The sequence below is a fragment of the Nelusetta ayraudi genome, unplaced genomic scaffold (assembly GCF_046127955.1).
Source record: "Nelusetta ayraudi isolate G7.1 ecotype Tasmania unplaced genomic scaffold, CSIRO-AGI_Nayr_v1 ptg000042l, whole genome shotgun sequence".
Lineage (NCBI taxonomy): Eukaryota > Metazoa > Chordata > Actinopteri > Tetraodontiformes > Monacanthidae > Nelusetta > Nelusetta ayraudi.
This window is the reverse complement of record NW_027466092.1, coordinates 19,777,878-19,792,567: the sequence shown is the minus strand read 5'-3', so window position 1 is coordinate 19,792,567 and position 14,690 is coordinate 19,777,878. Positions and strand designations below refer to the sequence as shown.

General features: G+C 45.0%; 1 protein-coding gene across 1 annotated transcript in view; it reads right to left on the bottom strand.

The window, feature by feature from the left end:
* The window catches only part of adamtsl3 (ADAMTS-like 3), a 72,838-nt gene that overhangs the window by 35,792 nt on the left and 22,356 nt on the right, over window positions 1-14,690 (bottom strand). Inside the window, exon 2 of the mRNA XM_076035388.1 lies at window positions 11,834-11,950. Within this exon, the coding sequence (XP_075891503.1) occupies window positions 11,834-11,950 (117 nt within the window). The remainder of the gene's footprint in view (window positions 1-11,833; window positions 11,951-14,690) is intronic.

Here is a 14,690-nt window from a genome sequence, read left to right as displayed (position 1 = left end):
AGCTCCTTCTTCACCACGACGGACCGGTACAGCGACCGCATCACTGCAGACGCTGCACCGATCCGCCTGTCGATCTCACGCTCCATCTTCCCCTCACTCGTGAACAAGACCCCGAGATACTTGAACTGCTCCACCTGAGGCAGGGAACTATCTATTCCTTAATTTGTGTGTGATGGATTCAGATATATCTTCTTCTCAAACTTATTTGTGAAAATTTTGAAAGGCAGACTTAACAAAGCACTGCGTGGAGGTTGAAAAAGAGCAGAATTTCCTCTGTTGTCCTCAAAGTGGACCAGCAATTAAAGCAAAAATGTCAGAAAAGTCCATGTCTTTCTAAAAACATTTGGTCTAATAGAATCTTTCAGCAGAGATAAACAAAGGGCAATGCTTTAACACCTGGATCACAAGGACACAGTTTAATTATTCGTATTTTAATGTCTTCTTTTAATGTTCTTGTGACATTTTAAATGTGCTTTGATCAAATAATCTTGAGTTCCTGTCAGATCTGTGTGAGCTGATGCTGCCTGATGTGGAGTATTATTCATACTGGGGAATTCAGCGTCTTCCTGTATGGCTTAAAATGTTAGAGTGCAAATATTTACCAAGAGTTTTGCACTGGGGCCAATGAAAATAATTCTGATGAAAAATGAAGAAGTGGCGATCCCTCCTTGTTACCTTTGGAGTTGAAGGTTTGAAGCTTTGCCATTTTCTTCAGATAAATCTAGAAATTATTAAATTCAATTCCAAAAGAACCTTTAACCCCGACCAAGACACTACTAAGACCAGGCGTAGTGAGACCAAAACCATGTTGAGAACAAGGCCAAGTCTCGACCGACACTGAGTTGAGACTAGGACCCAAAAATCAGTTTATTCGGTTTATCTGGTTTATTCAAGTTCCAATTCCAATTTTGTATATTTTTTTAAATTCTTGTCAGGAGAGGGCAGTCATTTATCAGCAACAGTAGGCCTTCTCACTGACTTCTTACCAGATATTTTCTTACCAGAGTTCTAGTCACATTTTTTTGGCAGAATTTCCTTCTGATGTCATTCAGGGGAAAACTATTTATTTGGAACTAGGGGGAGGAGGTGGAAGTGCGTTGCCACCTCCCATTTAGTAGGGTGAGGATTCTCCCCCGGTGTCTGTGTGGAATTTCTCCAGGTACAACAATATCCACCCACAGTCCTAAGACACGCACATTAGGTGGGCTGGCAACTCTAAATTTAGTGCGGATGGTTGTTTGTCTCTCTGTGTGGCCCTGCGATGAACTGGCAACTAGTCCTGGGCGGAACCCCGACTTCTTCCCAAGACAGCTGCAGCACTTCAGCAGCCCAGAGTGCAGGATAAATAGTGATAGTGGTAACTGGATGGGATGCTGAGTTCCTCAAAAATACCTTGGTGAGTATTTCAATTCGAATTATCAGCGTGAAATCTTAACCTCGCTGTATAAGATGTTACAACAGCTACAAAATATGTCAATAAATGATATTCAACTTGTGCTTTTCACGGCTTTTGCAAAGCTTGAAATGCAAATACGGCCTTTGGAATAATTTGTAAACCTCACATTAAATCTTGTGCCAAGCCAAGTGGTCTTGGATGCAGACACATGGCATAAATTCTTATGCAACAGCCCTCCAACGCTCAGCTCAGTGCTTGCAAAAGCTGCTGGGAGTTGCTGACAGCTCCTTTGAGCAGCTACACTTTAACACAATGTCTTTGTCCTGCAGCAGAAGCAGCCGCCGCGTTTACGGGGAGGAAGCAATCCATCAGCCGGAATTCAGGAATTCCTCACCCATCTGCTTCTGCAATCAACTGACAAACAGTGAGGATGGGACCAGAGACTTAGGGAGAGGAGTTGTTGACGTGTCCACCGGAGCATGTGAAGTTTGACGGTTCTAAAAAGTTCATTTGTCGAGTTTTTTGCTCTTTTACAAACACAGCGCTAACAGGAGGCAGTGAGAATGAGACGATGGGGAATCCGTCCCGAACAAGAGCGGCGAGGACAGAGTGGAAAAAGGAGCAAAGGCAGTGACTCATTTGCGCCACACACTCCTCCTCCGTCTCATCTGCGTTTTCTCTCTTCTTCTCGTCCCAGAGTGTCACTCAGTCAAACCTTTTCTCCGTCCGTCCAGCTCGCTCAAACTCGACTGGATAGCATTTCAGTGCCGGCCTGCCTGCCGGAACCCATCGCAGGGGCTTTGCAGAAGCGTACGGAACAGGGAACACTCGCACGCTTGCCACCTTTTCCAAAAATCCATCATGTCAAATCCAGTCAGCAAAGAAATACGGCCCACGAGACACACATTATGGTTTTTCTCAAAACCCCCCAAGACAAACACGATTCTTTTTCTCCTCTCCAGATCCTCCCCCCAAAACCAGCCTCTTGCCTTGGTTTCTTTTTGCCGTGGGAAGAAAAGCAGCACACAAGGGTGCAGCTATGATGGGAAGCCAGGATTTAGTAACAGCGAATGAAAAGAGTCTGACGTCACAGCAAACGGAGAGAGGGGCGACATCGCCAGCTTCACAGAGTACCGACCAGAGCCAAACGTATGACACGTGTCTGATCTGATCACTCTCAGAGCACTTTTGCCTCAGCTGCAGGTCGACAGTTCAAAGACTTTCCCCTGCCTGCGTCTTCGTTCACTAGCCTTTGTAGGCAGGCCACAAGCCAGTATCAGATCCCCACCTGAATTTCCCATGAAGCTGAGCAATAATTGCTTTTTGGACAGTTTTCTGAGTGTTGCAACGTGTGCTGAGGGGAATTCTGGGGTTAAAAGACAGTTTCCATCTTTCTGGTTTAGAAAATCTCAACAACAACAACAACAACAACAACAGCGCAAAGGGGAACTTCAAGAGGTAGTTTAACTCCTGGAATGGTACCTGAATTCAGGACGACTTCGGAAACGCGTGCGAATGGAAAGACTGAAGTCAGATTGGATTAAGTGCTTTGGTTTGTGGACTTCATGGCTGATCTGGCCCAGTTTTGGGACATACAATCCAATCCTGCTTTTTTTTATATCACTCCACCAAGAAGGTCACGTTCACCAAGTGTATCCTTTTGTCATCTCAAAAATTTCTTAAAAAGGCATCTTCTGTTCAAAACGTGACCAATTTATCGGAAAGTAGATCTTGTGGCAATTAATGATTTTTGAACCTCACACTCACGCAATGTTTTTCTAGAATAGACAAAACTGTCTATACATGTAATTCACTATGTTGACGTTTTTGATCAAACAGAACCATTGAGGTCTTTTTTCTCTAAAAACGTGTGAAATGTGTCTGCGATCAAGATTGCCCATGCTTGCCAAGTCATACATCATCCTCTCAAGTGCACTTTACTCCCATGAATCCCATTTGTATCGCACCAATGGGGCCGAGCTCCTTTTCTGAGGCAAATTCTTTGGACCTCTCATCAAGCGTCTCACTCAAGATTTGAAGAAAAACCAAATTAGTGAGTGGGCGCTGGTGAAGACAAAACCTCATATATCCTCCTCTCCGGTTAGTGTCAAGTCAAAGAAGGTGATGGAGAGGGAGAGGAAACATTTGGAGGCCTGGCTGAGGAGGAACCCACACAGGAAGGGAGCTGCTATGGATCAGCACACCCCCGTCCCGTCCCGCTCACACATAAAGACCCCACTAGCCTGTTTGCTCAGGAGCTTTTGGGGCTTACAGCTGTCTAAATATGCTACTGTGCCGAACTTCTGACCAGCAAGGTGTTGCACAGGCAGCGGCTGCTGAAGGAGCAAGAACGGAAGGAAACAGATCTTTTTCTTCCAGGAGCCGGATTACCCTCTGTTCAAAAAGGAACAAGATCCACATTTACAGTCAAAATACTAATGTTTTCAAACCGTGTCTCTAGTGTTGTAGTCAAAACCGCACCAACCGAGACCAAGACATTGTCAAGACTAGAGAGTATTGAGATCGAGACAAGACCAAGACATTTGGAGTTGGAGACCCAGACAAGTCCAAAGAAAAATAACAACAAAACAGAAAAAAATGACCAGCATCTTTTTTAAATTTGTTTAAACTCTAAATCAAACACCAACATCTTTCAGCAAGGTATCTTTTCATATTTTTCTTGGTAATTTTCTTAATATTTTGTACCATTTCCAAAAAAAAACAAAACAACTTTGCTTCATAAAATTAAAAAACAAATTAACTGGAAATAAGGGGGCAGATTTCACTATGGGTTTCACAAGTGCAAACGGCAGCAGCTGGATTCTTTTCCATTATTATCTATCATTGGCGTGTTGGCTGTGTATTGACCGGTCTTGTTCAAAACTCCAGAGTCTGACAAGACAAGAGTAAAAATGCTTCTGAGTCCGAGATAAGACCGAGACCCTTAAAAAGTGGACTTGAGACCAAGACAAATCTCAAGTACTACAACATTACGTGTCTCAGAATGATATTTACATGGCGGTCACACCTGAAGTGTTGCATGAAGACAACTTCAGCTCAAGAGCAGCACCCTGTGTCCGAGAGACAAAAGTACAGGCTGAGTTAAAAGTTCCTGATAGGTTGTGTGTCAGCTTGCCCAGAGATGTGCAACACCAGTTGGATCCAGTAAGGCCCAGCACTGCCACATCCATCAGCAACAAAATGGAGATAGATGTGGTTTTATGCTAAAAGCCAGGGGGCTGTTGAAATAAATTCCAACACAGACTAAACTGACGTGTGAGTACACACATTTGTGTTGCACAGATAGTGTGCTAGTGTGCAGAGGTTGGTGCGGTCGTCCCACAGAAAGAAGGCTGCCGGTTCGATCCTCGATCCTGGGGTGTTTCTGCGTGTAGTTTGCATGTTCTCATATTGTCTGCATGCGTTCTCAAACTTCAAACCGCAATCCAAAGACATGCACGTGGGGTGAATTAGAGCTCTAACCAGGCCATACGTTTGCATGAAAGTGGGAATCATTTTTTGTCTTTCTATGTGGCTGTGCAATAAACTGGCAACATATCCAGGGTGTCACCCCACCTTCACCCACAGACAGCGGGCATAGGCTCCAACAACCTCTGTAGGCACAAGAGAATGGTAATGGAAAATTAAAGGAGATGAGCTGGGCTTGTTGCGTTCCAAACAGCAAGCCGAGCAGGAGTCGCAGTCATCCTGCATCCACTAATCTTCATTTATTGCAGCCCAACGCCATGTGGCCATATGCAAAACAAAAAGCAGATCAAGCTAGCCCCCCTCATCCCCATTGCACTCCACTTGTCACTGTATCGCTGTGAAGGATGGCAGCAGAGGGCGCCGCTCCATCCCCTGTCATTATCCGCATTAGGTCACTCTGAGATGCTGCTTTTGTGCATTTCTGCTCAGCTATTTGCGGTTCAACCTGCGAAACCGCCACAAATCACAACCCCCAAGTGTTTGGCCCGTTTTCACCTCTGAGGAAATGGCTACGTGCTTACCGCCGTCTTTAATTCTCCAAGATATTCCTCCGCAGTGAGAAAATGATGGATGGATTTGGAACGTTCTGGGGGGATTCACATTTGTCTTCAGAGACACGCTGCAGAACAACACAGCACAGACATTCCGCTGGGGGACTGTGTAATCTAAATAGTTGTCTTTAGTCTGCTCCCACCCTGAGGCCTGCGGGAAATGTTTTCATCGTGGGACTGTCATCATTCTCCACACACCCATAAATCTGGAGGCTTTGATGCGGCGCTCGGTCACCTTTCTTCACTACTTGGGACACAAACATTCAGACAAAAGGGATTCCAGGACACAAGGTGTCCATTAAACAGGTCCTGAGAGAGTTTTTATTTCAAAGCAACAGCACTCTTGTTGTTATACAAAGTTGAGTTCTGAACATCGGGTCATGGTTTTATTCCCAGCAGCTTTATCAATGAAAGCACCTTATATTCGGCAGCATGTTCTTTCCTTCCTGGCCAGTTAACGAAACTAGGGGGCATTCAAAAGTCAACAACTTTATACATTCACTGAAATGACAAATTGCGTTCAAAGCAATCTTGTTAAACAGTGACTCTCCTGCCACAAGTACCTTCACCTGTACCCTGAGAATCACTAAGAGCCTCTGAAAGGAACAAGTCAGCTACACACTACAAGCTACAGTCCACCTTCATAATTTTTCCAAAATTCACTTCCTTGCATGTCGTTTTTCAGTTTTGAGATTTTGACATCTAAAACCATGACTTTTGACATTGAACAATTACTGAACATAAGTAATAGAGTTTGTTAGTTTTAGAAAACCCAGAGAAAAAACTCACAGAATTGAAAAAATGGTTGGACTGTTATAAAAAAGTAATTTTATTGTAAACTGCAACACTTTTTTTTTCATTACTTCCGTTCATTTTGAGGCAAATCCAGCACTAAGCCGCTCATTCTGGAAGGCCCAAATGTTGCACTGGAGTGAGACAACATGCGATTCCCCTTTGATGCCATAGGTGACTACATTAACACAGAAGGCCCACAAAGCATGGAAGGCATGGAGGGTGCAACAGTAGCCGACGGGTGGCTGAAGTTGCACACACACTCCCATTTGTAATGTGGGCGATGTGGTGAGGATGGGTTGCCTGGTGGTATTGACTCTGTGGCGGCACTGCGCGACCAACAGCCTGCTGGTGTGAGACCACATGAGGGAAAGAGGGAACGATGGTGTGGTATTCTATGTGGCACTGCAGAGGCCAAGGTTTTATTGAAGACATGTGTTGATGGAATGATGCGACAGGCAGAGCAGGATCTCCGCATGGCTTCACACCACACTCACCAGCACTCAGCACTTTCCTCAGCAAGAGTGGGCTGACACCCTGAACAGCGCTGGCTTAAAGAGGTTAGGCAAGACGCACACGTCAGTATTGTACACGCATACCTTTTGTTTTTTAACGTCTCGAAAAGTGTCTTAAATGTCAACCGTGCTGCCAAAAAAGGGGCTGTTGTTCTCACAATCACTTCATCAGAGGATTTCTCACCCTTGTCAGGAAGGGGAGTGTCATGTCTGTCAGGATTTATTAGTAACAGAAGCAACTTCCCTCGCTGGTTCTGGGCGCACAGCACAGTTTGTATTGCTACACAGAGCAAAGCCATGTTTGCTCTGTGAAGCAATACTGGTAATGGTATAGAAAATGGATGGATGGAGTGTCAGTGTAAAAAGGCAAACAAACAAAAAACACAATTATCATGTTAAACTTGACTAGAGCAGGAACACGACAGAGCTGCCGCAGACAGCTCCAAAAATGAGGGCGTACTTGGTGTTTAACACCCTTGAGTAAAAAGCAATGCTGATATGCTCCAAATAAGGGCCAAGATCACCTCCGTCCCTGACAAACAACAAAAGGCGACTAGATTTCCAGTCTGGATACAAGTTTCTGTGATCCTGCTCCAACACTAAAGTTTTTTGCTCACATCCAGAGAGTTTTTCAGGAACAGGACGGTACAAATATATTCATCTGTGTGCATTTGAAGGAGAAACAACAACCGGTTCCTGCTGCTTTAAACGTTGCTCAATAGCTCCTCTAGTGGTGATAAATGGTCACAAAGTAATCAAAACCAGAAGACATTTTGGATGATTTTAAACTTTCCAAGAAATAAAAAAATATCCAGAGGAATTTTGGCTGAATTGGAACTTTTGAGTTTCTTAAGCCAGAGACTAGTTACTAACTCCAGAGCTACGCAATTATGATGTAAATGTAAGAATTTTCTATTTCTGGTGAACATCTACAGAAAGACGCATAAAGTAATTCTTATAAAAGAGGACAGAATTGACTCCTGTGATATAAAATGGCATTTGACAGCACTAGTGGCCACGAGCCCACTGAGCCAACTCCCACAACATGAAGAGCTCAGAAAGCCACTAGAGCCTCAACTTGACGTGTTTTACCCCAGGGGTCACAGCACATCCAAGGGGGAAAAAAATGATGAGCCTAAACATCCTCCCTGCCTGCCAAAGCCAACATGCCCATCCTTTTAATGAAGACAAATGAAGTGCTTAATCACTGAGGACCGCTGCCCTCTCCACCTGACGCTGCGTGGAAAACACAGCTGTCAAGGCAGCCAGCAGCTGAGCCCCTAGACCTGCCACCGCCCACTTGGCCTTTGGCCCGACTCTAGCAAACTCTGACACCCTGCCCGAGGAGCAGAAGGCCGGTTGACTATTGCTGCCTTTATTCAGCCTGAAAGGTATTTTCAGGGGCTATTCAATGTCTTAAACATCAAGGCTGCAATGTGTAAAATATTCTACGCGAAGGTCTTACGAACATTCAAACAGAAAAATTCTCCCTTTAGAAATCAGGGTTCATTTTGTTACATGAAACTTAGAGATGATCATAGCTCGGAAATAGCTGGAGAAAACTGGAGAGAAAGAAAAACATTCTCCAATGAAAGTTGTGATGAGTTATGCAGATAATACTGCTTTGGTCTGTATTCTATATGATGAGAAAGAGGAGCACAGTCCTGTGCTAAAACATTTCATCAACTGGAGTGAACAGTCAAACCATCTTTAAACCCATCAAAAACTAGGGGAGTGTATTAGAAAAGGGGCATCTGCAAACTCTGCCACTTACTGTATGTTATACATATAATGATAAATGGAACGCCAATGCAACAGGTCACTGAGTATTTCAGTATCTCAGTGCTGCAATTGGCAATAAGCTCAAGTGGGACATGTGTACGGGCTGATTCTCAACAGAAAATGTTACACCTTAAGAAACCGTTGACCTGTGTGCTTGGAATGTTTTGTTGTCATTGATCAAAAGTATCCTAAGGAAAGTGACATTACTGGTGACCAAAGGCACCGTCCTGCCTTTGACTTTAGACCTTCTGGAAACAAATAAACTTTTACTACTCTCCTCACTGTGTATTAGTGAAAACATCACAGAATGTAAAGGCAATTCAGCGCCTCATCTTTAGTCAATGACAAAATTTAACCAGAAGCATGTCTCAATATGTGCAAAAGTTCATGACAATGGAGGGGATTTAACTGGAAAATCTTGTGGCTTTGTTTTAACACATTTAATCTGCACTAAAATATCTTTGACACTGAGCTGCAGGCAACGAGGGAAACGCGAAGCACAACATATCCTGGGAGAGGTACGTTCAAAGCAGACCTTGAATAGAAGAGTCCAGTGTCTGTGAGCAGGTCCTGTGTTTGGGCCAAATTATACCAGTAACAGGGAAGAGAGAGGAGTGCTTTGCTTTGTTTTTGCATTAAAGGACAGTGGGAAGGGAAGATTTTGAGACAGCTTAAGTGCACGTTATACCTCGAGACAAAAGGAGGACACTGGCTGACGTTCTGTGTGTACATTTACATTCTGAGGATCTGAACACCTGAGGGAGAAAGATGTGACGGACACAGTAGTGAGGAGGTGAGACGGTAGGGCGGGTGGGACGTCGTTGATGACAGAGTTCTCACGCCAGGCAAGGAGTCAACGGCACTAATGGCGTCTAATAACTGTCATTAGCCACGAGTGTCACAACCCCGGAATATCCTGGGCGTTACTGGGCAGGACAGCACAACGTGAGTGTGTCCCGAGCAGAGTGTCAAGACCAGTGGGGGGCATCTGTCGTATTTAGACCATTTGGTTTTTGACTTTTAAAGCTGAGGGAAGAATGATGAAAAACACTTTGTAAGATGAATTTTGATTTGGAGAAAAAAATGTGTACTGGTTGTACTGGAAATTGTCATCACTGCAGGGCCAAACGCAAACAATCAATGCAAACAGATGAGGCGCGGCCTAAACTGCAGCCTCCTAATGGCACACCACACTGTGCATCTGGTCTCCCCGTCAAGAGGTTTTCTCCTCCATGTGTTGAGCCTGTGTATTACAACTGTAACAACAATCCCCAGGAGTTGGGTTTAATTTCACACTTGTCTCCATGCTGTCAAATAAAGAGCATTTGTGGCAATTTTCTAAATGTTTCACGCTGGTTTCAAGTCATCTGTTGCTTTGTGAAAGCTCCAACTCTCATGCTGAGAAAATCCACTAACATGCAAACAATGAGTGGGTACAGTCACAGGGAGATTAATGACCAGCCGCTCTGTTTATCTTCACATTCTTACTCATTCAGTCAAAGCTGAAGAAATGAAAGTTCTCACTTCACAGAGTCTGCAGTGAAGACATCTGATCCATGTGGACCCCCTGCACACTTTGATTCAGGAACCTCTCAACACAATAAACCCGCTCCATATTTGTTTATGAGCATGGACACGGTTGAGCCTCCCACTATCACATGATATATGTGGCTTAATTTACAAGTGTGCGTTAGCAGCTTCAGCAGCCCTACTCCAGACACTGGCTGCCAGGAAAAACAACTTCCCTTCAGCAGGAACAATTCATCTGTGGCCCTCTTGAGGGATGGAGTTGAGGGTCCTGGCAAGGTCAGTCCTTATTGCCCACCGACTGACCCTGGCACATATTCATGTAAGTCAAACAAAGGAGTTGCACATACACGTCTGAGACCTGCCTCCGAGATTGCTCGTTAATTCAGCCGCGTTTGACTTGGCCCAGAGTCAAGCTCAATATACACAGAATTCCAACATATTGCAGGCGCTAAAGAAGGTAGAAATCAACTGGGTGCTGAGGGGAGATCACCAGCAGGGCTGCTGGAAGTCTGAAGAGACGTACATGTTGCAAATACTGATTATCACTTGTTTGAAATATGGTTTAAACCTGTCACTTGTTCGAATTAACATGACATAAAACATCCTCTCACATCTGTCTTAAAATCAAAAAACTCCTCCGCAGGTCCACATGCTGGGCTAATGTAGACATCTGGTTTCACCTTGGGAGTTGCAAGTGGACCTGCTTTATGTGTATAAATGCTTACATTAGCAAATCAAAAGACAATTTCTACATGGACATTTCAAACTTGCGAAGCATTCAGTTGGATATTGTTGCATACAAGCCTATCCCACAAGAAAATCTCTCACTGACAACACTTCAGTCTAGTCTGCTTGGAATGGTGACATCTAGTCACCATCGAGTCTGGAAACAGATCATGTCAACAGGGCACATTTGTGGCACTATCACAAGGTTTAGCTGTTTTAGCTGCGTGAAAAAGCTGAAACCAATGAAATCACAAAATCTTAAGAAAGAATCAAAGTATAAATGAAGGATTAAGCCTCATCGCATTTATAAATTGTGTGTGACACAGACTTTCCAGGCTTATCTGGGAAATTTCCACATTTGAATAAATCCGGCTCTCAAGCTTGAAGCTGGGTTCAAACAGGTGACCTGCTTCAAAAGAAGTATCCCTGCATTTGATCAACGCTCAAAGAGCGATCAAGGGATATTAGAGGCAGAGAGGTCAGCTGGTCAGCCATAGAAGCTTGTAGGGAAGTGCGTGGGAAGGACTGCTCACCTTTCACCTGCCAGGTCGGTGAACGAACAACGATCCCAGTCAAGCCAATTAATAACGTTCCCACGGCACCAAGATAATGGCTGGTGATCGTGTGATACTTACTCATCCGCAAGGAGACAAGTGTCCACCTCCCACATCATTAGATGAAACATCTGGCTGAGGAACATACTTATGAAAAGTCAACCCAACTCTGCAACTTTGCATGTGACCACGCACAAAAACAAAGCATGTTTCACGTGGAATGCCCTGTTTCACATCAAGCCAGGTCAGGCCGAACTCCTCCGCCCATTGTCCCACCATCATCGCTCACGTTGGCCCACTGCCGAGACGCAACACGGCTGATTTGTCAGTCCTCTGCCGCAAAGAGCCTTACGTCAATGGTTTATGGGGCCAATTCATCTTCATCTGACGTTTTAATTTAACTCTTATCTCCAGAGGAAAAAATAAGGATGGAGGCATATGGTTTATGGCTGTAATTAAAAATAACCAGCGCTGTGTGTTTATTTCCCAGCCGCTTACGGTGTCTTCTGGTTTCTGGCCGACGTCGTGGAGAGGCTCCTCTGGAAGGTGGTCTCTGCGGATCAGCGTGTATTCCCGAATGAACACTGCGTCTCCGTCGTTGGCCCACGTGGCAGCCTAGAAAACAACCATCCTGTCAGTGGCATGTAATGTCGACTTGATAAAGTCACACTTTTTTGCGTTTTTCTTCACTTAGAACCAATCCGAGAGGATTACCCTGAGATTGGAAAACCGATTTTCTCACCTTCCTTTTCAGGGGCGGAGGCAAAATGGACCATCCCATGAGTAAAGGAAGGGTTGAGTGTGGATTATTAAAGTTGGTAATAATATCGGTTTAGGCAATCCCCTCGGAGCGACAATCACAATTTAAAAATGAAGGAAAACTATGATCAAATTCTATTTTCAATCATGGACCCAGTCTAGCGTTTCTGCTGGTCTGCCTGTTCTCCTGCTGAGTGACAAGAGATGTTAGCAGCCAACCCTAATCTTAAAGACAACACGAGAACTGGGGATGAGCTGCTCCTCAGATAAGCCCCATTAGCAGCACAGCAGGAAATCACAATTTTCTTTTCCCATCACTGAGCCCTCAGCTGCTTCCTGGGTCGTTCACACCCAGCAGCAACCCGGGTCAACTGCCTGCCTCTGGAGGCCAGGCGCCAGGTTAAATTACGTCAGAGTGGATCCAGGGATGCGAGTGTGCCGTGGCCAGGTCAGTTGTGCAGGTCAGGGAAGGGGACACATATCATGTAAATGAAAATAAAAAGAGAACCAGGCAAAACGCAGAGAGATGGACAACCGTCTACACTCTCATTCACACTTGCAGACCATTTACAGTTGCCACTGAGCTTATAATGTGCATGTCTTTGGACCTCAGGCCTGGTCAGACCACATGCAGACACAGGGAGAACTTGCAAATCCCTGCACACAGTCATGCTGCCCAACATAAATCAAGTAACAGGAAAATCAAAGGGAGTTTCTTTGCTATCTCTTTTCTCACACCTCTGGAAAAAATATCTGTTTCCTTAACCTGTTTTGGGGTGTTGCATCTGTCCAACGTGACGGAAGCAAGAGATGGTCGCTAACTGAGTGCCTCTTCCTCACCAGACACTTTTATAAAAATAGGGATCCTTCAAGCTCATATATGGAGACAAGTCCAATACGCAATCCTGCCTCGCCCTGCTGGACTAAACCATTAAGACCCAGTAGGAGGAGGGTCGAACAGATCCAAAGAGGACTGCCAGGATGTTGAACAAGAACTCTGATTACTCCTGTTGTCTGCAAACCCTATAACATCAAGAAGTGCTTCAAGTTGGTTGGGTTGACAGCACAAGAACACTTTAACACACTGACCTACCGGCTTTTAGATCCTGTTCAGAGATTTTATTTAAGTTTATTTTGAATGAAAATAACACAGGTTAAGGCAACGCACACTTGCGGTTGACAGGGCTTGCCCTGATTGGAGAAGCGTGAACACTGCGGTCCCCGAGAGTGCGTGAATGTGTGCGTTGTGCCTCTGTGTCACACGGGGCGAGGGTGAAACTAAAACAAGAGAGTGGGGGGCCAGTGATTCATTAACCTCCGAAGCAGGTTTCAATTTCAAAGTCCCGCGCAGATAAAGGGAGAGGGAAAGGAAGTGAACTCAGAGGGCAAGTCGGGTCTTCAAAAGACCATAATCAAGAGCAAAAACACCAACCCGATCCTATAATTGGGCCGTCCAATGACGCGCTGCCTTCCTCCGCTGTTTGGGTGGAAACTTCGAAGAGCGTGGGGCTTGTGCCGTGGCTGCAGCCCAGCCAGAACGTGGAATAGTGTTTCACGCACTGCTGCCTCTGATTACCCAGATCCCATCCAGTGTTTAGATAAGGGGATCCCCACCCCCATTCCCCTACCTTCAAGAGCAGCTCCTGTCCAGGGTAACCCTTAGAGGATACGATATTTTGGCTAATCCAGTTTCAAGGGGATTTTTGTGAGCGTTCACTTCACACATTTGGAGGAGGTGGCCTTTTTTTAACCCCTTCTGGTCCCCTACTCGTCTTTCCCGGAGAGAAAAACAAAGGCACTCGCTGCTCCCTGTCCAGAGCCTTTCACTGTACTGTACATGACTCCAGCCACCACATTCAGTCCACCAGTGAGGAACCATGAGATTAAGGTCTGAGTTTAGTATATTCTCATTACAGACCTACTTTAGTGGCCTGGAAAGAGATGAGTGCCTCCAGGTCAGCAAGCCAGCACTGGGGTGCCACAAGCACAAGCAAAAGATGGTAGAGAAATGGGAGGATCAAGGAACAAGGTCAGGGTGGAAAATAAGAGCAGGAGACAGTCGCTGTCTTTAGGGTATTGAGCCAGAGCAGACAGGCCGTCAAACAAAGGTTGGACAGCTTGTACATTCATTTATACTTCAGGTCTCAATGCCATCTCACCCATAGTCTCCACAATTTAGACCAACAAGGGTAACGCTTGATAGAACAGGCTAGGTCAGGTGTAAGGTACAATTGCACATCTCACACAGACTGTTAGCACAAATTTCCCATTGAAAGATTTTTACTTGTAACAGCTGTATTCTGTGGAGTTCCCTTGACCAGTGTCTATCCTTTACTTTTTTTTGCTTGTTTCTGAAATCTCAGTGATACCTGCCAGTGTTCAATCAATCTTTATTTGTATAGCACTTTTCATACACTGAAGATGCAACACAAAGGGCTTGTTTCTACAGACGCACCTCTGCTCCATGTGTAGGCGTTTCCACTGGCGCCAACCGTTATCATTTTGGTCCCTGCTTCCTTGGGGTTCCAAGCGGGAACCATAATGGTTACGTAGGCACAGAGCAGGGCACTGATTGGTTAGGAGTTTTGACGAAAAA